Consider the following 27,849-nt stretch of genomic DNA (forward strand, 5'->3'; position numbering starts at 1 on the left):
TTATCTACTAGTTGCTAATGGTTACATTTGAAAAACATATCCACAGTTCTCCCACCCCTCAGCCCCTGGTAACCAGCATTCTACTCTGCTTTTATGAGTTCAACTTTTTAAGATTCCACATGTTACTGATATCATACATTATTTGTCTTTCTTTGTCTGATTTATTTAATTTGGCATAATGCCTTTGAAGTCCATCCATGGTATAAATGGCAGAATCTCCTTTTCTTAATGGCTGAATAATGTTGTAATATATATCACATTTTTAAAATCTATTCGTCTGTTGATAGGTTGTTTCCATATCTTAGTTGTTGTGAATAACGCTGCCATAAAGATGGGACTGCAGGTATCTCTGTAAGATGATGGTTTCATTTCCTTCTGTTTCTTTGATCATCTCAATAGATGCAGAAAAAGCATTTTACAAAATACAACTTTCCTTAATGATAAACCCTAAACAAGTTGAGTACAAAAGGAATGTATCTCAATATGGGCTTCCCAGGTGGCTCTAGTGGTAAAAGAACCTGCCTGCCAGTGCAGGCGATTGCCTGAGACAAGGGCTCGATCCCTGGATCAGGAAGATCACCTGGAGGAGGTCGTGGCAACCCTTTCCAGTATCCTTGCCTGAAGAATCCCATGGACAGAGGAGCCTGGCAGACTACAGTCCATAGGTTCACAAAAAGTGGGGCATGACTGAAGCGACTTAGCACACGTGCATGCATCTCAGTGTGATAAAGCCAATATATGACGGGCCCAAAGCTAACGTACTAACTGGTAAAAGACTGAAAGCTTTTTGTTCACATATGAAGCCTCTACCGTTTTACTCCCCTCTTTACATTTTGATGTCACAGTTTACCTCTTTTTAATATTGTGTATTCTTTAACAGATTATAGTGTTATAGTTATTAATACTCTTTAACCTTTAAACTGAAGTTAAGTGGTTAACACACCATGAAAGTGAAAGTGAAGTCGCTCAGTCGTGTCCGACTCTTTGCGACCCCATGGACTGCAACCTATCAGGCTCCTCTGTCCATGGGATTTTCCAGGCAATAGCACTGGAGTGGATTGCCATTTCCTTCTCCAGCGGATCTTCCCGACCCAGGGATCGAATCCAGGTCTCCAGCGTTGTAGACAGACGCCTTACTGTCTGAGCCACCAGGGAAGTATGCTATTACAAAATTAGAGTTTTCAAAAATCTGAAACTGTATTTACAGTGTATTTACCTTTACTGGTGTGTTTTATACTTTAATATATTTTCATGTCACCAATGGCTTCCCTCATAGCTCAGATGGTAAAGAATCTGCCTTCTGCGTGGGAGATCTGGGTTTGATCCCTGAGTCGGGAAGATCCCCTGGGGGAGGGCATGGCAACCCACTCCAGTATTCTTGCCTGGAGAGTCCTCATGGACAGAGGAACCTAGCAGGCTACAGTCCACGGGGTCACAAAGAGTCAGACACAACTGAGTGACTAAGCATAGCACAGCACAGCACCAATTAGCAAATTTTCTCCTTGATATCTGAAGGATAACTTTGCCAGATAAAATATTCTTGGCTGGCTTTCTTTCTTTCAACAATTTGAATATTTCATTCTATGCTCTCCTGACCTATATAGCATTTCTGCTAATGAGTCTTCTGATAGCCTAAGGAGGGTTTGTTTGCAAGTTTACTATCTTTTTTCCTCTGGCTTTTAAAAGATTCTCTCTTTTTCTTTGATTTTTGACAATTTCATTATAATAGATTCTTGGTAGTCTTTTGCATTGAGATAGTAGGATGATTTATTAATTTCGTAAACTTGGATTATCTATGTCTCTCCTTAGGTTTGTGAAGTACTTAGCTAGTGTTCCTTTAAGTAAACTTTCTGCCCCTCATTTCTCCTTTTGGAACTCCAGTTATGCTAAATATTTGTACATTTGATTGAATCCCATAGATTATGCACACTTTTCTTCCCACTTTTTCATTCTTTTTTCTCTGTTCACCTCTGATTGGGTTATTTCAAAGTCACTATCTTCCTGGTTGCTAGTCTTTGATCTATGCTGCTGCAGATTCTATTGCATTTTAATTTTAATCGTCAAATTCTTCAGTTCTGGAATTTCTGTTTGATTCTTTTTTATGGTTTTTAACTTTTTGCTGAATTTCTGATTTTGTGCATGCATTTTCCCCTTGGTTTCATTGAATTGTCTTCTGTGTTTCTTGTAGTCTATAGTTTCCTCAAAACAGCTATGTTTAATTCCTTAATGGATCAATTATAAATTTTTTTCTGCTTTTGAGCTCAGTTATTGATGGATTATCTTTTCTTGATTCTTCCTTTCTTGTATCAGACATTTCCTCAAATCTTTGCTAGTTGCCTTCAGATAGGGTATATACTGTTTGTTAATCCTGTTCTATCTGGGGTTCTCTCTGACCTCGTATTTATACACCTGCTTTGCACTTCTTGCTCCCTCATGTGGCAGAGTTCATAAGCTTTTATGTCTTCTGTGGTTCTTACAACTCACGTGGCTGGCTGCTTGAAACCTCTCCTGTTTTTCCAGAAAGTAGAGCTATAGCTCAAGTTTGGTTTTCTCTTTTGCCAACAGATCCTGGTCTGTTTTTGTCATAGCACTCCTTTTACTGTACTCACTCCTGCTACCAGTCTCTGCTCACAGAAGCCACCCTAGAGGGAGGCGAGGCATGGTTTTAGTTCTTGGGACATTGAGGGTGACCACTAGCTATTGGGGAGATCCTTGGCTGAGCCTCCCAGGGGCTTTTAAGTGGACTTTCTGCTGAAGCTCTGAGCACAGACAGCAGGACCCATGACCCTTTAGTGCCTTTTGATGTTCTTATTTAGCCTTTCCTGCTCTCTCCCCTGCCTCCCAGTAACGGAGCTCCCTGCTTCCAGTACTCTTACTGTTGCTGGAGGAAAGTGGATTTCTTGTGTGCAGCATCTAGCACAGCGGGGGTAGCCATGCACTCACTACATCTCCTTTTCACCTGTGGAGAAGTCATCATGAGACAGACAGTTCAGTCTCTTATTGTGTCAGCTTGTGGGGAGGGGCAGAGCTGATCAAATTCCTCTTTCCCTCTCTGCTACATTCAGACTCGTGTGTGTGTGTGTGTGTGTGTTCCCTCCAGTGGTGTGCTCTGATCACCTCCATAGGGCTGGACTTTTACAAATTCTCCCTCATCTGTGGGTATTTGCCCAAGTCAGAAATCTCCAGGTTTTCCCCAGTTATGGCTGGGAGTTGTTGGGGCAGGTTTGCTCACTCTGCTGATTCTGCAAACCAAACCAAGGACTTATCTATTACCAGATGAACAAGTAGGCGAGATTCCTCCCTGGTCCCTTGGTTTATGTTGATAGATCACACTGTGCCCGCAGAGGCACTCTTGTTTGTGTTTGTTTAAAAAGAAGGGACAAAAAGTAGACTCACACTACCATGATGCTGCGGCCGCTCCTTTTCATCATGTTGCACTGTTTGTTGGCCACGCGTACGTTGACTCTTCATGTTTCCTACTTTCTTCTCTATTCCTTTCTTTGTAAAAATACCTATCATTTGGATCTATTTTATGTATGTCACTGTCACTTCAGTGGGGATTTCAGAGAGAAGGAGGGATCATTAAACACATGGGTTCAATATGCTGTGTTCAAACTGATAGAACCTCAGAGTGCCTAAGCCCTTTGATGCCAAGTTCTGTTTCTAGATTAATTAACCTGTAGAAATAGTTCTACATGTACATAAAGAGATGTGTACAAGGACACAAAGATATGATGCTAGCATTGATTATAACAATGAAAAACTGGAAACAGTTTATATACTATCAACAAGGAAAAGGTTAAATAAACTTTGATGTCTATACTACAGAAAAATATGCAACAGTAAAAAAGAATGCTATTGGCATATGTTCAAACCTCTCTAATAAATATTAAGTTTAAAAAGCAAATATAAATAATATATAACCCCACGTATATTCTTTAAAAACATACAAATACAGGGTTTTGAGCACATCATACAGGGATCATCACTGGGCCCACCAAGTATATTGCTCATCAGCAGAATGTTTATTTTTCTTTCTCACCAAGGAAGAGCTTAAATTACTTCCCCACAAATTAACCTGATGAGGTCATTCAAAAATGCCCACACTGGCTTTCAATCTATGATTGTATAAGTTATGTATTGTTGCATAGTAAATTATGGATCTTCTTAACTTATTCACTGTAAGTTTAAAATATCATAAGTCAAGATGCATTTACTTTTTTAAAAAAATTATTTTATATTGGACTATATTTACAATATAGTTGTGTTAGTTCCAGGTGTACAGCAAAGTGATTCAGCTGAAAATATACATATATATGTTCTTTTTGAAATTCTTTTCCCATTTAGGTTATTACAGAATATTAACCAGATTTCCCTATGCTATACAGTCAGTCCTTGTTGGTTATCTATTTAAAATATAGTATTTTGTGTATCTCAGTCCCATAGTCCAAGTTTATCCCTTTCCTCTACCTTTCCCCTTTGATAACCATAAGTTTTTTCTAAGTCTGTGAGTCAGTTTCTGTTTGGTAAATTTTTAAGTAGGAAGTTAGGCATGAGCAACTGAGGGGCGGCCTAGCTGAAAAAGATTCAAAGTGATATCTAAACCCCACCCCAGTTGCTTTAAGACAAGCAAAAGAAAAGAGAATTCAGAACAACAAAGCCTTTGACTGTGTGGATCACAAGAAACTGTGGAAAATTCTGAAAGAGATGGGAATACCAGACCACCTGACCTGCCTCTTGAAAAACCTATATGCAGGTCAGGAAGCAACAGAACTGGACATGGAACAACAGACTGGTTCCAAATAGGAAAAGGAGTACATCAAGGCTGTATATTGTCACCCTGCTTATTTAACTTATATGCAGAGTACATCATGAGAAACACTGGGCTGGAAGAAGCACAAGCTGGAATCAAGATTGCTGAGAGAAATATCAATAACCTCAGATATGCAGATGACACCATGCTTATGGCAGAAGTGAAGAGGAACTAAAAAGCCTGTTGATGAAACTGAAAGAGGAGAGTGAAAAAGTTGGCTTAAAGCTCAACATTCAGAAAATGAAGATCATGGCATCTGGTCCCATCACTTCATGGGAAATAGATGGGGAAACACTGGAAACGGTGTCAGACTTTATTTTGGGGGGCTCCAAAATCACTGCAGTTGGTGATTGCAGCCATGAAATTGGAGGACGCTTGCTCCTTGGAAGGAAAGTTATGACCAACCTAGATAATATATTGAAAACCAGAGATATTACTTTGCTGACAAAGGTCCATCTAGTCAAGGCTATGGTTTTTCCAGTGGTCATGTATGGATGTGAGAGTTGGACTGTGAAAAAAGCTGAGTGCCAAAGAATTGATGCTTTTGAACTGTGGTGTTGGAGAAGACTCTTGAGAGTCCCTTGGACTGCAAGGAGATCCAACCAGTCCATCCTAAGGGAGATCAGTCCTGGGTGTTCATTGGAAGGACTGATGCTGAAGCTGAAACTCCAATACTTTGGCCACCTCATGCAAAGAGTTGACTCATTGGAAAAGACCCTGATGCTGGGAGGGATTGGGGGCAGGAGGAGAAGGGGACGACAGAGGATGAGATGGCTGGATGGCATCACTGACTCGATGGACATGAGTTTGAGTGAACTCTGGGAGTTGGTGATGGACAGGGAGGCCTGGCGTGCTGTGATTCATGGGGTCGCAAAGAGTCAGATACGACTGAGCGACTGAACTGAACTGAGCTGAAACCAGTTTTACAACAAATGTTTAAAGAACTTCTCTAAGCAGGAAACACAAGAGAAGGAAAAGACCTACCTACAGTAAATAAACCCAAAGCAATTAAGAAAATAGGAATAAGATCATACATATTAATAATTACCTTAAATTTAAATGGATTAAATGCACCAACCAAAAGACATAGATTTGCTGAGGTGGATACAGAAACAAGACCCACATATATGTCATCCAGAAGAGCCCACCTCAGACCTAGGGATATCTACAGACCGAAAGTAAGGGGGTGGGAGAAGGTATTCCATGCAAATGGAATTCATAAGAAAGCTGAAGTAGCAATGCTCATATCACACAAAATAGACTTTAAAACAAAGACTATTATAAGAGACAAAGAAGGACGCTACATAATGATCAAGGGTGTAACCCAAGAAGAAGATATATCAATTATAAATATATATGCATCCAACATAGAAGTACCTCAATATGTAAGGCAAATATTAATAAACGTAAAGGGAGAAATTGACAGTAACACAATAATAGTATGGGACTTTAGTACCCTATTTTCATCAATGGACAGATCATCTGAACAGAAAATTAATAAGGAAACACAGACCTTAAATGACACTTTAGACAAGTTGGACTTTATTGATATTTATAGAGCATTCTACCCAAAAGCAGCAGACTACTCAAGTGCACACAGAACATTGTCCATGATTGACTACATGCTGTGCTGCAAGGCAAGCCATGGTAAATTTAAGAAAATCGAAATTATATCAAGCATCTTTTCTGATCACAACACTATGTGATTAGAAATAAACTATAAGACAAAACCTCTAAAAACCCCAAACACGTGGCAGCTAAATAATATACTACTCAATAACCATTGGATCACTGAAGAAATCAAAGAGGAAATAAAAAATACTTAGAGACAAATGAAAACACAATGGTCCAAAACTTACAGAATTCAGCAGAAAGCAATTCTAAATGGGAAGTTTATAGCAATACAATTTTACCTCAAAAAACAAGAAATCTCGAATAAAAACTTGTCAGTCCACACATGCCTAAATGAGTATGTAAAAGCCCTCTCTTGAAAATCCCTGTACCTCCTCATTCTGGCACCAGTGCCTCTCTTGGCTTGGCCCACCTCTCCCTTGAGGTGTTCCTATAAGACCTCAGATTCTTCTTAGTGTTCTTAAGAAGAACTGAGGCCCCACAAGGGAGGGTCCTCTTCAATTCTCCCTGTATCTGCTAATAAAAATAGGCTCATTTGTATCATTTTTGGAGGGTTCTGTATATAAACAATATCGTATGATACTTGCCTGTCTCTGTATGACTTGCTTCACTTAGAATGACAATCTCCAGGTGCATCCATGTTATTGTAAATGAGATTTCATTCTTTTTAATGATTGAATAATATTCCATTGTGTGTGTATATATATATATATATATGTATATCCGTTCATCTGTCAATGGAGATTAAGTTGCTTCTATGTTTTGGCTATTGTAAACAGTGCTGCAATGAACATCGGGTTGCATATATCCTTTCAAACCATGATTTTCTCCAGATATATGCTCAGGAGTGGGGTAGCTAGTTCATATGGTAGCTCTGTTTTTAGTTTTTAAGAGAACCTCCGTACTGTTCTCTATAGTAGATGTACCAATTTACAGTCCCACCAACAGTGTGAGAGTTTTCCTTTTTCCACACCCTTTCCACTAATTATTGTTTATAGACTTTATGATGAACAGTAGTCAGAGCTATGATTTTTCCAATAGTCATGTATGGATGTGAGAGTTGGACCATAAGGAGGCTGTTGTTGTTCAGTCACTCAGTCATGTTTGACTGTTTACAAACCCATGGACTGCAGCACGACGCTAGGCTTCCCTGTCCTTCGCCATCTCCTGGAACTTGCTCAGACTTATGTCCATTGAGTCATAATGGGTCCATTATGGTGCAGTCATAATGGGTCCATTATGGTGCAATCATAATGGCAATGACGCCATCCAACCATGTCATCCTCTGTCGCCTCCTTCTCCTACCCTCAGTCTTTCCCAGAATCGGGGTCCTTCCCAGTGAGACAGCTCTTCATATCAGATGGCCCAAGTATGGGAGCTTCAGCTTCAGCTTCGGCATCAGTCCTTCCAATGAATATTCAGGGTTGATATCCTTTAGGATTGACTGGTTTGATCACCCTGCTGTCCAAGGGACTCTCAAGAGTCTTCTCCAGCACTGCAATTCAAAACCATCAGTTCTTCAGTACTCGGTCAGCTTTATGACGTACATGACTACTGTACATATCACATCTGTACATGACTACTGGAAAACCATAGCTTTGACTATTCGGACCTTTGTCGGCAGTGATGTCTATTTTTTAATATGCTGTCTAGATCTGTTAGAGCTTTTCTTCCAAGGAGCAAGTGTCTTAATTTCATGGATGCAATCACCATCCACAGTGATTTTGGAGCCCAAGAAAATAAAGTCTCTCACTGTTTCTATTGTTTCCCCATCTATTTGCCATGAAGTGATGGGACCGGATGCCATGATCTTCATTTTTTGAATGTTGAGTTTTAAGCCAGCTTTTTCACTCTCCTTGTTCACCTTCATTAAGAGGCTCTTTAGTTCTTCACTTTCTGCCGTTAGTGTGGTGTCATCTGCATATCTGAGGTTATGGATATTGCTCCTGGCAATCTCAATTCCAGCCTGTGATTTACCAAGCCCAGCATGTCACATGATGTACTCTGCACATAAGTTAAATAAGTAGGGTGATATACAGCCTTGACATACTCCTTTCCCAATTTGGAAACAGTCCGTTGTTCCATATCCGGTTATAACTGTTGCTTCTTGACCTGCATACAGATTTCTCAGGAGGCAGATAAGGTGGTCTGGTATTCCCATCACTTTCAGAATTTTCCACAGTTTGTTGTGATCCACACAGCCAAAGGCTTTAGCATAGTCAATGAAGCAAAAGTAGGTGTTTTCTGGAATTCTCTTGCTTTTTCTATGATGCAGTGGATGTTGGCAATTTGATCTCTGGTGTCTCAGCCTTTTCTAAATCCAGCTTGTATGTCTGGAAATTCTCAGTTCAAGTACTGTTGAAGCCTAGCAGGAAGGATTTTGAGGATTACCTTTCTAGCATGTGAAATGAGCACAGTTGTGCCCTTTTTTGGGGATTGGGATGAAAACTCATCTTTTCCAGTCCTGTGGTCACTGCTGAGTTTTCCAAATTTGCTGGCTTATTGAGTGCAGCACTTTCACAGCATCATCTTTTTGGATTTGAAAAAGCTCACCTGGAATTCCATCACCTCCACTAGCTTTGTTCATAGTAATGAGGTCCACTTGACTTTGCAGTCTAGGATGTCTGGCTCTAGGTGACTGACCACACCAACACGGTTATCTATGTTATTAAGATCTTTCTTGTACACTTATTCTATACTTGCCACTTCTTAATTTCCTCTGTTAGGTCCATACCATTTCTGTCCTTTATCGAGCCCATCTTTACATGAAATGTTCCCTTGGTATATCTAATTTTCTTAAAGAGATCTCTAGTCTTTCCCATGCTATTGTTTTCCTCTATTTTTTGTGCATTGTCTACTTAAGAAGGCTCTCATCTCTCCTTGCTATTATTTGGAACTTCGTTCAGATGTGTATATCTTTCCCTTTCTTTGCTTTTCACTTCTCTTCTTTTCTCAGACAAACATTTTGCCTTCTTGCATTTCTTTTTCTTTGGGATGGTTTTGGTCACTGCCTCCTGTACAATGTTATGAACCTCTGTCCATAGTTCTTCAGGCCCTCTGTCTATCAGATCCAACTCCTTTAACCTATTTGTCACTTCCACTGTATAATCATAGGGGTTTGATTTAGGTCATACTTGGATGGCCTATTCATTTTCCCTGGAGTCTTCAATTTAAGCCCGAATTTAGCAATAAGGAGTTCATGATCTGAGCCACAGTCAGCTCCTGATCTTGTTTTTGCTGGCTGTATAGAGCTTCTCCATCTTCTGGTGTAAAGAATATAATCAATGTGATTTTGGTATTGACCATCTAGTGATGTTCATGTGCAGAGTCATCTCTTGTGTTATTGGAAGACGGTATCTGCTATGACCAGTACATTCTCATGGCAAAATTCTGTTAGACTTTGCCCTGCTTCATTTTGTATACCAAGGCCAAACTTATCTTGGAGTAACAACTCTAGGTATCTCTTGACTTCCTACTTTTGCATTCTAATCCCTTATGATGAAAAGCACATCTTATTTTGGTGTTAGTTCTAGAAAGTCTTGTAGGTCTTCATAGACCCATTCAACTTCAGCTTCTTCAGCATCAGTGGTTGGGGCATAACTTGAATTACTATGATGTTAATGGTTTGCCTTGGAAACAAACTGAGATCCTCCTGTTGTTTTTTGAGATTTCACCCATGTACTGTATTTCAAACTACTCTTGTTGACTATGAGGTCTACTCCACTTCTTCTAAGGGATTCTTGCCTACAGTAGTAGATATAATGGTCATCTGAATTAAATTCTCCCATTCATCCATTTTAGTTCACTCATTCCTAAAATGTCAATGTTCACTCTTGCCATCAGAATTCCAATTGTGGTGCTAGAGAAGACTCTTGGGAGTCTCTTGGACTGCAAGGAGATAAAACCAGTCAATCCTAAAGGAAATCAACCCTTAATACTCATTGGAAGGATTGATGCTGAAGCTGAAGGTCCAGAGCTTTGGCTGCCTGATGTGAGGAACCAACTGATTGTAAAAGACCCTGATGTTGGGAAAGATTGAAGGCAAAAGGAGAGATAGAGGCAGCAAAGAGTGAGATGTTTAGATAGCATCATTGATTCAGTGAACATGAGTTTGAGCAAACTCTAGAAGATAGTGAAGGACAGAGGAGCCTGGCATGCTGCAGTCCATAGGGTTGTAAAAAATTGGACACGACTTTGCAACTGAACAACAACATTCTGACTGGTGTGAGGTGATATCTCATTGCAGTTTTGATTTGCATTTCTCTAATAATTAGTGGTGTTGAGCATCTTTTCATGTGCCTCTTGGCCATCTGTATGTCTTTGGGAAAATGTCTGTTTAAGTCTTCTGCCCATTTGTTGTTTTCTCATATATTTTAAAAAAGGTATTTAATACACCTAACCCTTGGAATATCATAGTATATAGCCTCGGTTCAGTTCAGTTCAGTTGGTCAATCGTGTCCAACTCTTTGCATCCCCATGAATTGCAGCATGCCAGGCCTCCCTGTCCATCACCAACTCCTAGAGTTCACTCAAACTCATGTCCATTGAATCGGTGATGCCATCCAGCCATCTCATCCTCTGTTGTCCCCTTTTCCTCCTGCCCCCAATCCCTCCCAGCATCAGAGTCTTTTCCAATGAGTCAACTCTTCACATGAAGTGGCCAAAGTACTGGAGTTTCAGCTTCAGCATCATTCCTTCCAAAGAATACCCAGGACCAATCTCCGTTTATAACACTTACATTAATCTGTAGTTGGGCAAAATCATCTAATACAAAGCCTATTTTATAATTAGAATCTCATATAATTTATTGACTACTGTATTGAAAGTGGGATAGCAAATGGTTGTCTAGCTTCAGAATGGTTGTAACTGATCACGTGGCTAACTGGGAGCACAGCTTGCTGCTACTCCCCAGCATTAGGAGAGAGTATTATACTGTATATTTCTTGCAGAAGGAAAGATTAAAATTCAAAATTAGAAGTACAGTTGCTACTTAAATGCACGTTGCTTTTACTCCCTTGTGAATTAAAAAAATTGTAAGTCCAGCCATTGTAATTCAGGGACACTCTGTATCTCAAAACAAAAAGTATTTATTTTCTCAGTTTCTCTAAGTCAGGAATCTGGGATTTGCTTAGCTGGATTCTCTTTTCAAGGGGTTCCACAAGATTGCTGCAAGACCAGGATTGTGGATACCTCAAGGATTCACCAGGAGATGATTCACTTTAAAATTTTATGTCCCAGTAAAATAACATTACTTATTACAAATGTGATAGCAATAAGTATAGAATACTTTAAAAATACAGCTAAGCAAAAGAAAATTTAAAAGACAAATACACATATTCATATACATCCAATGAGCAACTCTTCGCATGAGGTGGCCAAAGTACTGGAGCTTCAGCTTTAGCATCATTCCCTCCAAAGAAATCCCAGGGCTGATGTCCTTCAGAATGGACTGGTTGGCTCCTTGCAGTCCAAGGGACTCTCAAGAGTCTTCTCCAATGCCACAGTTCAAAAGCATCAATTCTTCGGCACTCAGCTTTCTTCACAGTCCAACTTTCACATCCACACATGACCACTGGAAAAACCATAGCCTTGACTAGACGGACCTTTGTTGGCAAAGTAATGTCTCTGCTTTTAAATATGCTATTTAGGTTGGTCATAACTTTTCTTCCAAGGAGTAAGCGTCTTTTAATTTCATAGCTGCAGTCACCATCTGCAGTGATTTTGAAGCCTAAAAACTCTGATGCTGGGAGGGATTGGGGGCAGGAGGAGAAAGGGATGACAGAGGATGAGATGGCTGGATGGCATCACTGACTCAATGGACATGAGTCTGAGTGAACTCCGGGAGTTGGTGATGGACAGGGAGGCCTGGAGTGCTGCTATTCATGGGTTTGCAAAGAGTCGGACACGACTGAGCAACTGAACTGAGCTGAAACTGATACACATCCAAGCTCACTTACATGGCTGTTGGTGCAGTCCAGTTCTTTGAAGGTTGTTAGTCAGAGGCCACCCTTAGTGGGCCTCTCTGTAGTACAGCTCACAGCATGGGAACTGACTGCTTCAGAGCAAATGGGTGAGAAAGAGAGAAGCTGGAAGTCAGACTTAGGTTACCTAATCTCAAGTCATCCATCGTGTTTGTTAAAAGTAAGTCACTGGTGCAGCACTTGGGGGGAAGGTCTTTGTAAGAGTATGACTACCGAGAGGTAAGGATCGTCTCTGAAGTTGCTTACAACTACAGTTAAAAGATAATTCAAGGAGTTTCAGGAGAAAATTCAGAAGCAAAGATTTGTGTAATATCAGCAAATGGCATCTAAGCACAGTTACTTGCTTATAGTAGATGCTAAACAATATTTTTTAACTTTTTTTTTTGAAATAGTTTCAAAGTTAAAGTTTCAAGAATAGTGAAAGAATTCCATACAGTCTTTATCCACACTATTTGTTGAAAATTATATTTTAATACATTATGCAATGTGTCACATGAGAAGGTATTATTTGTAGCCATCAAAGCTTTGGGGCCTGGTGAGAGGGGTAGATCCTGTGCTGAAGTCATGTTTGCTTTCTGAGTATGTAGTTGTCATCTTTCAAACGTTCTCCTCTTCCTCCAACAGAAAATCCCGAGGGAGCAGCTCTGTACTTTGTCTCTGGTGTGTGTATTGGACTGGTCCTCACCCTAGCTGCCTTGGTGATGAGGATCTCTTGCCACACAGACTGCTGTCAGCATTCCCAGAAGTTTCTGAAGGACCAAGAAAGCAGCAGCGACAGTGAGGATGGCAGCTCGGATGCAGCATCTGACCTCTCAGTCAGGAGACATCGGCGCTTTGAAAGGACTTTGAACAAGAACGTCTTCACCTCAGTGGAGGAGCTGGAGCGAGCCCAGCGGCTGGAGGAGCGGGAACGTATCATCAGGGAGATTTGGATGAATGGCCAGCCTGAGGTTCCTGGCACCAGGAGCCTGAACCGCTACTACTAGGGGCAGGAGCAGGAACCCGTACCCCACTGTTTAGCTGCCTGGGAGAGAAAGGGCCCCGCGGAGACAGTGGGCGCTAAGAGTTGAATGCAGTTCTGCTAATGTTATGGTGGCAGAGATGAGCAGGACGCTGCCACTTTCGAGGCAGTATGACAGCTTTGTCCCTTTTGGCTACAGGGAGAAGTAGAAAAACCAAGTCGTTTCATCAACCTTTCTTGGAATGGTGCTGAAAACCCTCTCCAGCAATGTGGATGGAGATTAGAGGAATGGGACTTGTGGTTTCTCTTGATTTCTGAGGACCTCAGAAGTTTCTGCAGACTTCCTTGCTATGTTTTATTTCTATAGAAAAGGAAATATTATTATAGCAAGAGGGCTAGGAAGATCAGGGTTACCTTAACTTAGTAAATGCAACTTAAATGACTGTTTGCCATGGAGGTGATTTTAATCCAGATAGCATGATCCATGCTTATTATTTAAGGCCTATTTTCAAATCTTGCATTGTAATTGCAACCTCTTCCATTTAAACTGGCACCTCAGGGATTAAAATCCTGTTTTTTATTACAGTTACCACTTTACTCATGAAAATGATTAATGTATTATAGGAGATGTGTCAGTGAACTAGAAAAATGTCAATAACCTCAAAGGATGAAGGGTTTTATTTTAAATAGCTTCTAAGGAATATATTAACGTGCATTTAATGCTGTATGCATTTGAAAATGCAGCAGCAGAACAAAAGCTGTGTCTCCCCCCTTTTGGAGAAAAGAAAATGTTATGACTCTAGATAATTAAACATTTTGTTAAAAAAGTAAAAACCATGTTTGGATTTATAGTAAGAGAATGGGAATGGGAGGTGACGAATAAAGCCCAAATTAGGTTGGGATAAAAAATAAAAGTTACATAAAATCTTTTTTGTTTCATGTTTGTTACTTTAAACAGCATACCCCTTCTATAAGTGGGTATGGTCTTTTGCCAGATCCTTCAAATAACTGGAGAACTGTGAAACAGAGAATCTAGAGAATGGAGAAAAGACACCCAAGGGCTTGTTATTTTATGTATGTTTCTATTATGATTACAGTATAGTTGAGTGGTAAGTTGATATAGGACTAGAAGACTTACCAAAGGCTAGAACTAATAGGGTGGCCTCATATGGAGAGGGGAAGTTGGTAAGGAAGGGAGGCAAGGCTGAACCACGTTTAGAAATGGGTTACAGAGGACAATGCAGCATCCTCCAACCTGATACACAGGAATAATGTTAGTTCTGTGTGACTGTCAGATCCCTTTTCTTGCCATACAGTAGATTCCTTAGTCTGCCTGGATACTCCAGAGCCTTCCTACTAGATTTCTCCTGTTCATTGGCTTTGTCATCATACCTGAGAGGCTGATTGGGAGACTTTCTCTGCTGGATTCTCTATTAATGATACTTTGGCAACCCACTCTCTGTGATAGGGGCTTGGAAGTCTGCCTTAAGAACTGAGAAGTTACAAATACATGTTTCCCAAGGGAGCAATAGTTTGCTTGAAACCCTCAGTGGCTAGCTTGATTATACCTTTTTCAGCAATCTCACTTGCAACTGCCAAAAATTCTGTTAAATCAAGCATCTCTGAATCTGGTTTCAGTCCCTTGCCAACAAGTACAGGAATCATGTCATTTCCCCTGAGCGTTATATTAACATCATCTATATTGGTCTCTGCCTCTTTTTTAATTTTTAAATTTATTTTATAAATTAATTTTTATTGGGATATAGTTGCTGTACAATGTTGTGTTAGTATCTGACTGTGCAGAAACATGAATCAGTCATACATATATCTACTCTTTTTCAATTTCCTTCCCATTTAGGTTACCACAGAACATTGAGTAAGAGTTCCCTGTGCTATACTGTAGGTTCTAATTAGTAATGTATATACTTCAGTCCCAATCTCGCAATTTATCCCACCCCGTCCCTTCCCCTCTTGGTAACTATAAGTTTGTTCTCTACATTTGTGACTCTATTTCTACTTTGCAAATGAGTTCATCTCTACCATTTTCTAGATTTCACATGTAAGTGGTACTATACACCATTTGTCTCTTTCTGATTTCACTCTGTATGACAGTCTCTAGGTTCATCCACATCTCCACAAATGGTACTATTTTGTTCGTTTTTACGGCTGAGTAATATTCCATTGTATATTTGTACCACGTCTTCTTTCTCCATTCCTCTTTCAGTGGACGTTGAGGTTGCTTCCATGTCCTGGCTATTGTAAACCATTCTGCAACGAACATCAGGATGCATGCATCCTTTTGAATTATGGTTTTCTTTGGATATATGCCTAGAAATGGGATTGCTAGGTCATATGGTAGCTCTGTGTTTTATTTTTTAAGAAACCTCCATACTGCTCTCCACAGTGGCTGTGTCAATTTACATTTCTGTCAACAGTTGCGGGATGGTTCCCTTTCCTCCATACCCTTTCCAGCACTTATTATTTGTAGAATTTTTGATGATGGCCATTCTAGCTAGTGTGAGGTGATACCTCATTGCAGTTTTGATTTGCATTATCCAATAATTTAGTGATGTTGAGTCTGTTTTCATGTGTTTGTGGCCCATCTGTATTTCTTTCTTTGGGGAAATATTTTGGTCTTGTCCTTGTAGGTCCTGTGACCACTTTTTGATTGGGTGGTTTGTTGTTTTGCTATTGAGCTGAATGAACTGTTTGTATATTTTAGAGATTAATCCCTAGAAGATGGCTGTGTCATTTGCAAATTTTTCTCCCATTCTGAGGGTTATCATCTTGTTTATGATTTCCTTTGCTGTGCAAAAGCTTTTAAGTTTAATTAGGTCCCATTTGCGTATTTTTGTTTTTATTTTATTTTCATTACTGTAGGTGGTGGATCAGAAAAGATTCTATTATCACTTATGTCAGAGAGAGTTCTGTCTATATATTCCTCTAAGAGCTTTATAGTATCTGGTCTAACATTTAGGTCTTCAAGTTGTTTTGAGTTTATTTTTGTGTGTGATGTTAAAGAGTGTTCTAATTTCATTTTCTAACATGTATTTGCCCAGTTTTCCCAGCATCATTTATTGACAAGACGGTCTTTCCTCTATTGTATAGTCTTGACTCCTGTATTATAGATTAATGGATCATAGGTGCATGGTTCCTTTCTGGCCTTTCAGTCCTGTTTCATTGAATTATATTTCTATTTTTGTACAAGTACTATACTGTTTTGATGGACTGTAGCTTTGTCGCATAGCCTAAATTCAGGAAGCCTGATTCTTGAAACTCCGTTTATCTTTCTCAAGATTGCTTTGACTATTCAGAATCTTCATGTTTCCATACTATTTGTGAACATTTTTGTTCTAATTCTGTGAATATTGCCATTGGTAATTTGATAAAAATCGCATTGAGTCTGTAGATTACTTTGGGTAGTATAGTTATTTTGACAATATTGATTCTTCCACTTCAAGAATATGGTACCTCTCTCCATCTGTTTGCGTCTTCTTTGATTCTTTCATTAGTATCCTATAGTTTTCTGATCACAGGTCTTTTGCCTCCTGAGGTAGGTTTATTCTTAGGTTTTTTATTATTTTTGTTGCAATGGTAAATAAGATTGTTTCCTTAATCTCTTTTCTGATCTTTCATTGTTAGTGTCTAGGAATGCAAGAGACTTCTGTATGTTAATTTTATAGCCTGCAACTTTACCAAATTTATTGAGGAGCCCTAGTAGTTTTCTGATAGCTTAGGATTTTCTATGTATAGTACTGGGCTTCCCTGGTGGATCAGTGGTAAAGAATTTGGACTCTATGGGAAAAGGCAAGGGTGGGATTATTTGAGAGATTAGCACTGAAACATGTATATTACCATATGTAAAACAGATGACCAGAGCATGTTCGATGCATGAACAGGGCATTCAAAGTTGTTGATATGGGACAACCCAGAGGGATGGGGTGGGAAGGGATGTGGGAGGGGGGTTCATGGTGGGGGACACATGTGTACCCAAGGCTGATTCATGTTGATTTATGGCAAAAATCATCAAAATATTATAAAGTAATTATTCTCCAATTAAAATAAATAATTTAAAATTTAAATTAAATATAACTTAAAAGGCAAAAAAAGAAACTCACTGCCAAGCAGAAGTTACAGACTTGACTCCTGGGTCAGGGAGATCTCCTGGCAAAGGAAACAGCGAATTTCCTGTATTCTTGCCTGGGAATTCCCATGGACAGTGGAGCCTGGACAGTCCAAGAGGTCACAAAAGAGCTGGACATGACTTAGCAACTAAACAACAACATGTAGAGTATGTCATCTGCAAATAGTGAGTTTTAGTTATTTGTTTCCAATTTGAATTCCTTAATTTTTTTTTATCTGATTGCCATTCTAGGACTTTAAAGCTTTGTTGAATAGAAGTGGCAAGAGTGAACATCCCTTGTCCTGTTTCTGATTTTAAAGGGATTGTTTTTCAGCTTTTCACCTATGATATTAACTGTAGGTTTGTCATATATGGCCTTTATTACATTGAAGTAGATTTCCTCTAAGATTACTTTCTGGAGAGTTTTTATATATGGGTGTTGAACTTTGTCAAAAGATTTCTCTGCCTCTATTGAGATGATCTTATGGTTTTTATTCTTCCATTTTTTAATATGATATATATCATTGATTTGTATATATTGAAGAATCCTTGCATTTCTGGGATAAATCCTATTCGGTCATTGTGTATGATCCTTTTAATGTGTTGTTGAATTCTGTAGGCTAGTATTTTGTTGAGGATTTCTGTGTCTATGTTAATCAGTGATATTGGTCTATAATTTTCTTCTTTTGTGATATCTTTGTCTGGTTTGGGTTTCAGGGTGATGGTGGCCTTGTAGAATGAGCAGAGGAGTACCCTTCTCTGCAATTTTTTTGAAGCATTTGAGAAGGACAGGTATTAGATGTTCTCTAAATGTTGGAAAGAATTTCACATATGAAGCCGTTTGGTTTGGCCCTGGGCTTTTGTTTGTTGGAAGATTTTTTTAATAAGAGTTTCAATTTCACTACTTGTTATTGATCTGTTCATATTTTATATTTCTTCCTAGTTCAGTTTCTGTAAGCTATATTCCTTCTAAAAATCTTTCCATTTCTTCTAGGTTGTCCATTTTATTGGCATATAGTTGCTTGTAGTAATCTCTTATGATCCTTTTTATTTCTGTGGTAGCTATCATAACGTCTCCATTTTCATTTCTAATTTTATTGATTTTTAAAAGCTTTTATTTGTACTGGGGTTTATAGCCAATTAATAAGCAAGGTTTAATTTTTTTTAAAAAATTGATTAAAAAAAATATTTATGTACGTGGCTCCACCATGTCTTAGTTTGGCACACTAGATCTTCATTGCAGCATGTAGGATCTTTAGTTGCATCATGTGGAATCTAATTCCCTGACCAAGGAGCAAACCTAGGCCCCCTGCAATGCGACCATGGAGTCCTAGCCACTGGACTTCCAGGCAAGCCCCTAATTGTATTGATTTGAGTCTTCTTACTTTTTTCTTGATGAGTCTAGCTAAATACTTAAGAATTTTGTATATATTCTAAAGAACCAGTTTATATATTTTTTTATTTTTTGCTTTCTAAATTATGAAAACATGATAACACATTTACAAGAGACTTGGAAAACACAGAAGTTTACTATAGTTCTATTATATATTACAATTATTTTTTAAATATATAAAGTAAGATTTTTAGTTGGAGTTTCAATATCAAACACTCAAAAATTAATGGAATGAATAGACAGAGAAATAGAAAGATATAGTAGACCTAAAAAGCACTATGAACAAATTCACCATAATTAAGATTTATGCAATTTTCACACAACAGTAGGATACAAATTCTATTCAAGTTCCCATAGATTATGAACTGGGAGACATTAGAACATATCCAGAGACATAAGACCAGGTTTAAAAATTTCATAGTCTAAAGCTATTGAAATTATAGAGAGTCTGTTCTCTTATCACTGTGGAATTATGTTAGAGATCAATATCAAAACCTTTTGAAAATAACCCACATATTTTCAAGTGCAATGTGACATCTACCATGAAAGATCTTTGACTTAGCCTCTGAAAGCCTCAATAAAGTTAGTAGACTGAAAAACCACAGAAGGTGATTGCAGAGAAGAAAGCTTTTAAATGAGAAATTAATATCAAAGATACTAAAAAAAAAAAAAACCATGTGTTTGGAAATTAAACATTCACTTTTAAATGATGGGCATATCTAAGAAGTCATAACAAGGAAATAGAAGCTGTTTGAGAACCAGCTTTTAGTTTCCTCTATATTGACTGTTTTCTTTATCTCCATTTCATTTTTTGTGCTCTGATCTTTATGATTTCTTTCCTTCTACTAACTTTGGGTTTTCATTTGTTGTTGTTGCTGTTGTTGTTCTCCTTTCTCCAGTTGCTTTAGGTTTAAGAATAGGCTGTTTATTTGAGATTTTTCTTGTTTCTTGAGGTAGGATTGTTTTGCTATAAAATTCCCTCTTAGAACTGCATTTGCTACATCCCATACATTTTGGATTGTCATATTTTCATTGTCATTTGTCTCTAAGTATTTTTTCAGTTTCTCTTTGATTTCTTCAATGATCCATTGGTTATTTAATAACATATTGTTTAACCTCCACATGATTTTGGTTTTTACATTTTTTTTTTCCTGTAATTGATTTCTAATCTCATAGCATTGTGGTCAGAAAAGATGCTTGATATGATTTCAATTTTCTTAAACCTACTGAGGCTTGATCTGTGACTCAAAATGTGGTCTATCCTGCAGGACGTTTTGTGTGCATTTGAGAAACTATATTCTGCTACTTTCAGATGAAGTGTCCTATAAATATAAAATAAGTCTATCTGTTATAATGTACCATTTATGGCCTACATATCCTTATTAATTTTCTGGCTGGATGATTTGTCCATTAGTACAAGTGGGGTGTTAAAGTCCCCCACTATTGTGTTACTGTTGATCTCCCTTTTTTTTTCAATTAATGAATTGTTGTGTTGTTCAGTTGCTCAGTCATGTCTGACTCTTTGCAACCCCATGGACTGCATCATGCCAAGCTTCCCTGTCCTTCACCATCTCCCGGAGCTTGCTCAAACTCATGTCCACTGAGTCAGTGATGCCATCCAACTATCTCGTCCTTTGTCCTCCCCTTCTCCTCCTGCCTTCAATCTTTCCTAGCAATAGGGTCTTCTTCTAATTTATTTTAATTGGAGGAAATTACTTTACAGTATTGGGATGGTATTTGCATATATCAACATGAATCAGCCACAGGTATACATGTGTCCCCCCAAATCCTGAACTCCCCTCCCTCCCCTCCCTATCTCTCTGGGTTGTCCTAGAGCACTAGTTTTGGGTGCCCTGCTTCATGAATTGAACTTGCACTGGTCATCTGTTTTACATATGTGTAAAGTACATGTTTGAATGCTATTCTCTCAAATCATGCCACCCTCACCTTCCTCCACTGAGTCCAAAAGTCTGTTCTTTACAACTCTGTTTCCTTTGCTGCTCTGCATGGAGGATCATCAGTATCGTTTTTCCAATTTCCATATATAAGAGTTAATATACATTATTTGTCTTTCTCTTTCTGACTTCCTTCATTCTGCTCTGCATGATTGGCTCCAGGTTCATCCACCTCAATAGAACTGACTCAAATGTGTTCCTTTTTATAGCTGGGGAATAGTCCATTGTGTATATTTACCATAAATATTTACCCATTTATCTCCCAATGGACATCTAGGTTGCTTCCACGTCCTATCTATTGTAAACAGTGCTCCAGTGAACATTGGGATATATGTATCTCTTTCAATTCTGGTTTCCTCAGGGTGTATGCCCAGCAGCGGGATTGCTGGGCCATATTGCAATTCTATTTCCAGTTTTTTAAGGAATCTCCACACTGTTCTTCATAGTGGCTGTACTAGTTTGCATTCCCACCAACAGTGTAAGAGGGTTCCCTTTTCTCCATACCCTCTCCAACATTTATTGTTTGTGGACTTTTCGATGATGGCCATTCTGACTGGTGTGAGATGATAACTCATTGAAATTTTGATTTGCATTTCTCTAATAATGAGTGAGCTCTTCAATTTAAGAGCTCCAGGCTGTGCGGTGCTAGAGCCGCGAGCAGCTGAGAGGAGATAACCCGTATCCGAGGTCAGGAGCAGCGGCTGCTCTTCACTGGACCGGCCATGTGGAGATACCCCACATCCAAGGTCAGAGAAACTCTAGTAAGAGGGTAGGCACTGGAGCAGCTCTGAGGAGATACCTCATGTCCAGGGGCAAAGGAGAAGCCCCAGCAAGACGTTAGGAGGGGTGAATTCACATGTTCACAGACAGAACGGTGTTTGAGCATCCCTTTTGGAGGTACAGGATGGCAGTGGTCTGCCGCAGGGAGAGGGCAACCGGGTGTGGGTATGGCATAAGTCCTCCTGGAGGAGGTCACCGTGACCCCACCATAGAGCTGCCAGAACTCACACAGGACTGGGAAACATACTCTTGGAGGGCACAACAGAACCTTGTGCACCAGGACCCAGGACAAAGGAACAGTGACCTCACAAGAGACTGTCCCGGACTTGCCTGTGGGTGTCCAGGAATTTCCGGTGAAGGTGTGGGTCAGGGGTGGCCTGCTGCAGGGTTGGGGGTACAGACTGTACCAGTATACCTAATGGGATCTTTTCAGGGAGGTCAACATTATCTTCATTACCTCCATCATAGTTTGGGCCCAGGTAAATAGCAGGGACCAATGCTATAAAGAGCAATATTGCATGGGAACCTGGAATGTTAGGTCCATGAATCAGGCAAATTGGAAGTGATCAAACAGGAGACAGAAAGATTGAACATCAACATTTTAGGCATCAGTGAACTAAAATGGACTGGAATGGGTGAATTTAACTCAGATGACCATTATATCTACTACTGTGGGTAAGAACCCCTTAGAAGAAATAGAGTAGCCATCATAGTCAACAAAAGTGTCTGAAATGCAGTACTTGGATGCAGTCTCAAAAATGACAGAATGATCTCTATTCATTTCCAAGGCAAACCATCCAATATCATGATAATCCAAGTCTATGCCCCAACCAGTAAGGCTGAAGAAGCTGAAGTTGAACGGTTCTATGAAGACCTACAAGGCCTTCTAGAATTAACACCCCCAAAAGGTGTCCTTTTCATTATAGGGGACTAGAATGCAAAAGTAGGAAGTCAAGAAATACTTGGAGTAACAGGCAAATTTGGCCTTGGAGTACAGAAGGAAGCAGGGCAAAAGCTAATAGAGTTATGCAAAGAGAACGCACTGGTCATAGAAAACACCCTCTTCCAACAACACAAGATGAGACTCTACACATCAACATCACCAGAAATCAGACTGATTATATTCTTTGCAGCCAAAGATGGAGAAGCTCCATACAGTCAGCAAAAAGAAGACCAGGAGCTGACTATGGCTCAGATCGTGAACTCCTTATTGCCAAATTCAGACTTAAATTGAAGAAAATAGGGAAAACCACTAGACCATTCAGGTATGACCTAAATCAAATCCCTAACAATTACACAGTGGAAGTGAGAAATAGATTTAAGGGACTAGTTCTGATAAACAAAGTGGGTGATGAACTATGGACAGAGGTTCATGACATTGTACAGGAGACAGGGAGCAAGACCATCCCCAAGAAAAAGAAATGCAAAAAAGCAAAATGGCTGTCTGAAGTGGCCTTACAAATAGCTGTAGAAAAAAAGAGAAGCAAATAGCAAAGGAGAAAGGAAAGATATACCCATTTGAATGCAGAGTTCTAAAGAACAGCAAGGAGAGATAAGAAAGCCTTCCTCAGTGATCAGTGCAAAGAAATAGAGGAAAACAACAGAATGGGAAAGACTAGAGATCTCTTCAAGAAAATTAGAGATACCAAGGGAACATTTCATGCAAAGATGAGCTCAATAAAGGCCAGAAATGGTATGGACCTAACAGAAGCAGAAGCTATTAAGAAGAGGTGGCAAGAATACACAGAAGAACTGTATAAAAAAGATCTTCATGACCCAGATAATCATGATAGTGTGATCACACACCTAGAGCCAGACATCCTGGAATGTGAAGTCAAGTGGGCCTTAGAAAGGATCACTACAAACAAAGCTAGTGGAGTTGATGGAATTCCAGTTGAACTATTTCAAATCCTGAAAGATGATGCTGTGAAAGTGCTGCACTCAATATGCCAGCAAATTTGGAAAACTCATCAGTGGCCACAGGACTGGAAAAGGTCAGTTTTCATTCCAATCCCAAAGAAAGGCATGCCAAAGAATGCTCAAACTACTGCACAATTGCACTCATCTCACATACTAGTAAAGTAATGCTCAAAATTCTCCAAGCCAGGCTTCAGCAATACGTGAACCGTGAACTTCCTGATGTTCAAGCTGGTTTTAGAAAAGGCAGAGGAACCAGAGATCCAATTGCCAACATCTGCTGGATCATGGAAAAAGCAAGAGAGTTCCATAAAAACATCTACTTCTGCTTTATTGACTATGCCAAAGCTTTTGACTGTGAGGATCACAATAAACTGTGGAAAATTCTGAGAGAGATGGGAATACCAGACCACCTGACCTGCCTCTTGAGAAATCTGTATGCAAGTCAGGAAGCAACAGTTAGAACTGGACATGGAACAACAGACTGGTTCCAAATAGGAAAAGGAGTATGTCAAGGCTGTATATTGTCACCCTGCTTATTTAACTTATATGCAGAGTACATCATGAGAAACACTGGACTGGAAGAAGCACAAGCTGGAATCAAGATTGCCGGGAGAAATATCAATAACCTCAGATATGCAGATGACCCCACCCTTATGGCAGAAAGTGAAGAGGAACTAAAAAGCCTCTGGATGAAAGTGAAAGGGGAGAGTGAAAAAGTTGGCTTAAAGCTCAACATTCAGAAATCGAAGATCATGGCATCTGGTCCCATCACTTCATGGGAAATAGATGGGAAACAGTGGAAACAGTGTCAGACTTTATTTTGGGGGGCTCCAAAATCACTCCAGATGGTGACTGCAGTCATGAAATTAAAAGACGTGTACTCCTTGGAAGAAAAGTTATGACCAACCTAGATAGCATATTCGAAAGCAGAGATATTACTTTGCCGACTAAGGTCCGTCTAGTCAAGGCTATGGTTTTTCCAGTAGTCATGTATGGATGTGAGAGTTGGACTGTGAAGAAGGCTGAGCGCCGAAGAATTGATGCTTTTGAACTGTGGTGTTGGAGAAGACTCTTGAGAGTCCCTTGGACTGCAAGGAGATCCAACCAGTCCATTCTAAAGGAGATCAGTCCTGGGTGTTCTTTGGAAGGAATGGTGCTAAAGCTGAAGCTCCAGTACTTTGGCCACCTCATGCGAAGAGTTGACTCATTGGAAAAGACTCTGATGCTGGGAGGGATTGGGGGCAGGAGGAGAAGGGGACGACCCAGGATGAGATGATTGGATGGCATCACGGACTCAATGGACGTGAGTCTGAGTGAACTCCGGGAGTTGGTGATAGACAGGGAGGCCTGGCGTGCTGCGATTCATGGGGTCACAAAGAGTCGGACAGACTGAGCGACTGAACTGAACTAAACTGGACTTCTTTTCCTTCCACATCTTAACATCTGATTGGACAGGCTCTGCAACCACCACGTATCTTGACTGTATTTCTCACCATCTTTACAGCCCCGCCCTGGTCCCAGTACCACTGAACTCAGCAGGACCACGCAGCCCTGGATCCCTTCTCAGCTGAGCAACCAGAATGGCTGTCACATCCTCCTCTGCTCTGGACCACCCGGGGGAGGGGGCGCGGGGAGCGGGCATCACTCTCGGGAGAGCGGCCAAAGACCCCATCAAGCATGGGGGAGACACAGGATGGCTGTCCCGAAGGGAGAGTCTATTGACACATCCCTAGAGACGGGAAGCACGCACGCTTGGCCACGTGGGGGAGCCCAAGGGCCAGACCGGTGGTTCACTCTGTGGGGAAATGCTGCCAAGAGCCTTTTCTGTGGTTTCCACATGTAGGCACCAGGGGTTGAATAACTGCCCCTGGCTTTCCGATTCCTGGCCCCGGGTGAGCAGACCAGGGGAGCAGCAACCTGGACTGTGAGAGCCTCTGGAGAAAGGGCTGGGGTGAGCTGTGGATTGGGTGATTTGCCTATTTGCTGCCCCTGGGGATTAGCTGACATGGTAAGAAAACACGCTTCATACCCTGGCGCCTCCGCGAGCTGTGGCCCCACCGCGCACCTGAGCAGGACCGCTCCTTCCCCGGTCCCTGCAGGGCTCTCTCCTGCCTCCTTGTGGTCTTTGCTCAGACGATACCTTCTTAGTGGGGTCTTCCCTGCTCACCCAGTAGTTTAAAGTTGCACCCTGACTCTGTGCTCCCAACCGCCTACCCTGCTCTGCTTTTTTCTTTTCTTGCACTGACACTTTTCAATACCTCACATGATTTACTTTTTCATTGTTCACTGTGTTTCTGTCCTCTTTGACGACAGTGGGTGCATCCCCAGGCCTAGAGCAGGGTGTGGCGCACAGAGGCCCCAAGCCAACAAGTCTCCTGAACTACAGATAGAATCCCAAGCTACAGCTTTGAGGGTGAGTTAATTCAGGCAGCCCCTCTGCAGCTCCGGAGGAAGCCAAGTTCTGACTTAGGGAAGAAGAGGCAAAGAGCCAGCATAGACGGGGGACCCCCTCCACAGTTGTAGGTTTTTCTCTCCCGTGGCCAGTAGCCTCCAGCTGAGCCAAAAACGAGCCCCAAACTCAGGGGTTTCCCATGAAAAGGGCAGCATGAGGCTCTAGGCCTCTAGTGTATATCTCTTAGTTCTCCTGTCATGTTTGTTTTTCTGTTGAGATGTATTTCACAAGTCATAACACTCACCCTTCTAAAGAGTGCACTTCACAGCCCAGAGTTGTGCATCCACACCCCCATCATCAATTTTAGGACATTTTTATTGCCCAGGAAGACATTGCACACCCCTTCACTGGAACCCCAGCCCTAGGCACCCAGACTCTCTCCCCATCCCTATTAAGTTTGCTGTTCTGAATGCTCATGGAGAGGCAGCCATACTCTGCCATTGTGCTGGCTTCTTGCTGTGGCCGCTCTCCCTGGGTGGTGAGAGGCAGAAACTGAACACTGATCAGGAACTCTCCAGGATGCTTGAGGCTATGATGGATTTCAAAGTAGGCAAGGGCTCCTGGGATGCCAGGAGTCTGCAGTGAGGATTTACTTGCTGGCATGGAGCACGGGAGTGGAGATGAGCCTCAGATCCCCTCCAGCTTGGTCTTTGAGTTGGAAGTGTTTTAAGAGAGGAACAAAGGGCCTGGGATTAATCATAACCCTGTGACATTTCTTCACCATGGCTTCAGAAGTCAGGATGCCTCTGGCAGTTCATGGCTCAGGGGTCTGTGAGCTCACCTTGCACTGGAGAAATGACCTGCGTGTGTGACCTTAACACTGGTAGTGGTTTTCATTAGTATGACTGTTATATACAGTCTTATCAATAACAGCAATCTTAGTCACCTGACCCTGGTTGATTAGTGTTCAGTGAGCACAGGATGGAGGTCAGAGGGGACAAGAAAGGGAATAAAGTTATAGACAGGTTAATCATAGATACAGTAAGGAAGCTCAGTTTTAGGGGGACTCAGTTTCGGAAGCAAGGCTGCATTCCCCAGGGCCCTCACAAAGGCTCAGTTTCAATGTACAGGCTTTCCAGCTGGCTGCTGTGGTCCCCACTTCCATCCTCCTCCCACCCCTCAGTGGCAGGGGAAGGGACAGGAGGAGCCCGAGCCTGGACCTGAGATCAAGATTGTTGAAAAAGCTCCAGGTCCCACTTCTGGGACTGGCAGCGCTTGCAGAGTGCTGCACATGGCCCACTCCAGACCCGAACTGGCCGCTGCCTGAGGCCCTTGCCAAGTGTATGGTCAACAGAGCCCTCCTGCTTTGGCCCAGCTCTGAGCAGACCTGGAAACCGGCCCCAGAAGGAGCACCTCAGCTGAGCTCTCTGCCCTCAGTAGATCATAGGACACATCCTGGAGTGGCTCTCCCCAGGCCCCCAGGTTTAGGCAGAAACCACCATCGTTAGGTATTATATAAGGGAAGTTTCTCCCAGTCATTGACTGTGGCTGGTAAGTAGGTCTGTTTTTCTTCCAGCACATTTGCTGAGCTGCTGGCAGAGCTGCTGTAAACACTGCAGTTCTGGGACAGACCCCAGGCCTCAGCCGGTTGTTGTTTATAAAGAACCTGCCTTAGAGCAGGGACAGGGCTGACTGCTCCGAACATGGTGAAACCTGCAGAACCAGACACGGCCTGTCCTGGGGAGGAATCTGCTCCACCCAGGCAGTGCAGTTAGGCAGAAATGGAAGCCAAGGCTGGGCTGGGGAGGAACTGTCACAAAGTCACTGTTCAGAGCCTGAGGTCACTCCGTGTGCAGGAAGAAGGAAGCTGTGTGAAAGGAGGAGAGCCAGCTGGGGCTT

General features: G+C 41.1%; 1 protein-coding gene across 1 annotated transcript in view; it reads left to right on the forward strand.

Moving 5' to 3' along the window:
- The window catches only part of EVA1A (eva-1 homolog A, regulator of programmed cell death), an 84,813-nt gene extending 70,497 nt beyond the window's left edge, over window positions 1-14,316 (forward strand). Inside the window, exon 3 of the mRNA XM_040224183.1 lies at window positions 13,051-14,316. Coding sequence (XP_040080117.1) covers window positions 13,051-13,412 — 362 coding nt within the window. The 3' untranslated portion in view covers window positions 13,413-14,316. The remainder of the gene's footprint in view (window positions 1-13,050) is intronic.
- The last annotated feature ends 13,533 nt before the right edge of the window (window positions 14,317-27,849 follow it).

Source organism: Oryx dammah, unplaced genomic scaffold, assembly GCF_014754425.2.
Source record: "Oryx dammah isolate SB20612 unplaced genomic scaffold, SCBI_Odam_1.1 HiC_scaffold_25, whole genome shotgun sequence".
NCBI classification, from domain to species: Eukaryota; Metazoa; Chordata; class Mammalia; order Artiodactyla; family Bovidae; genus Oryx; species Oryx dammah.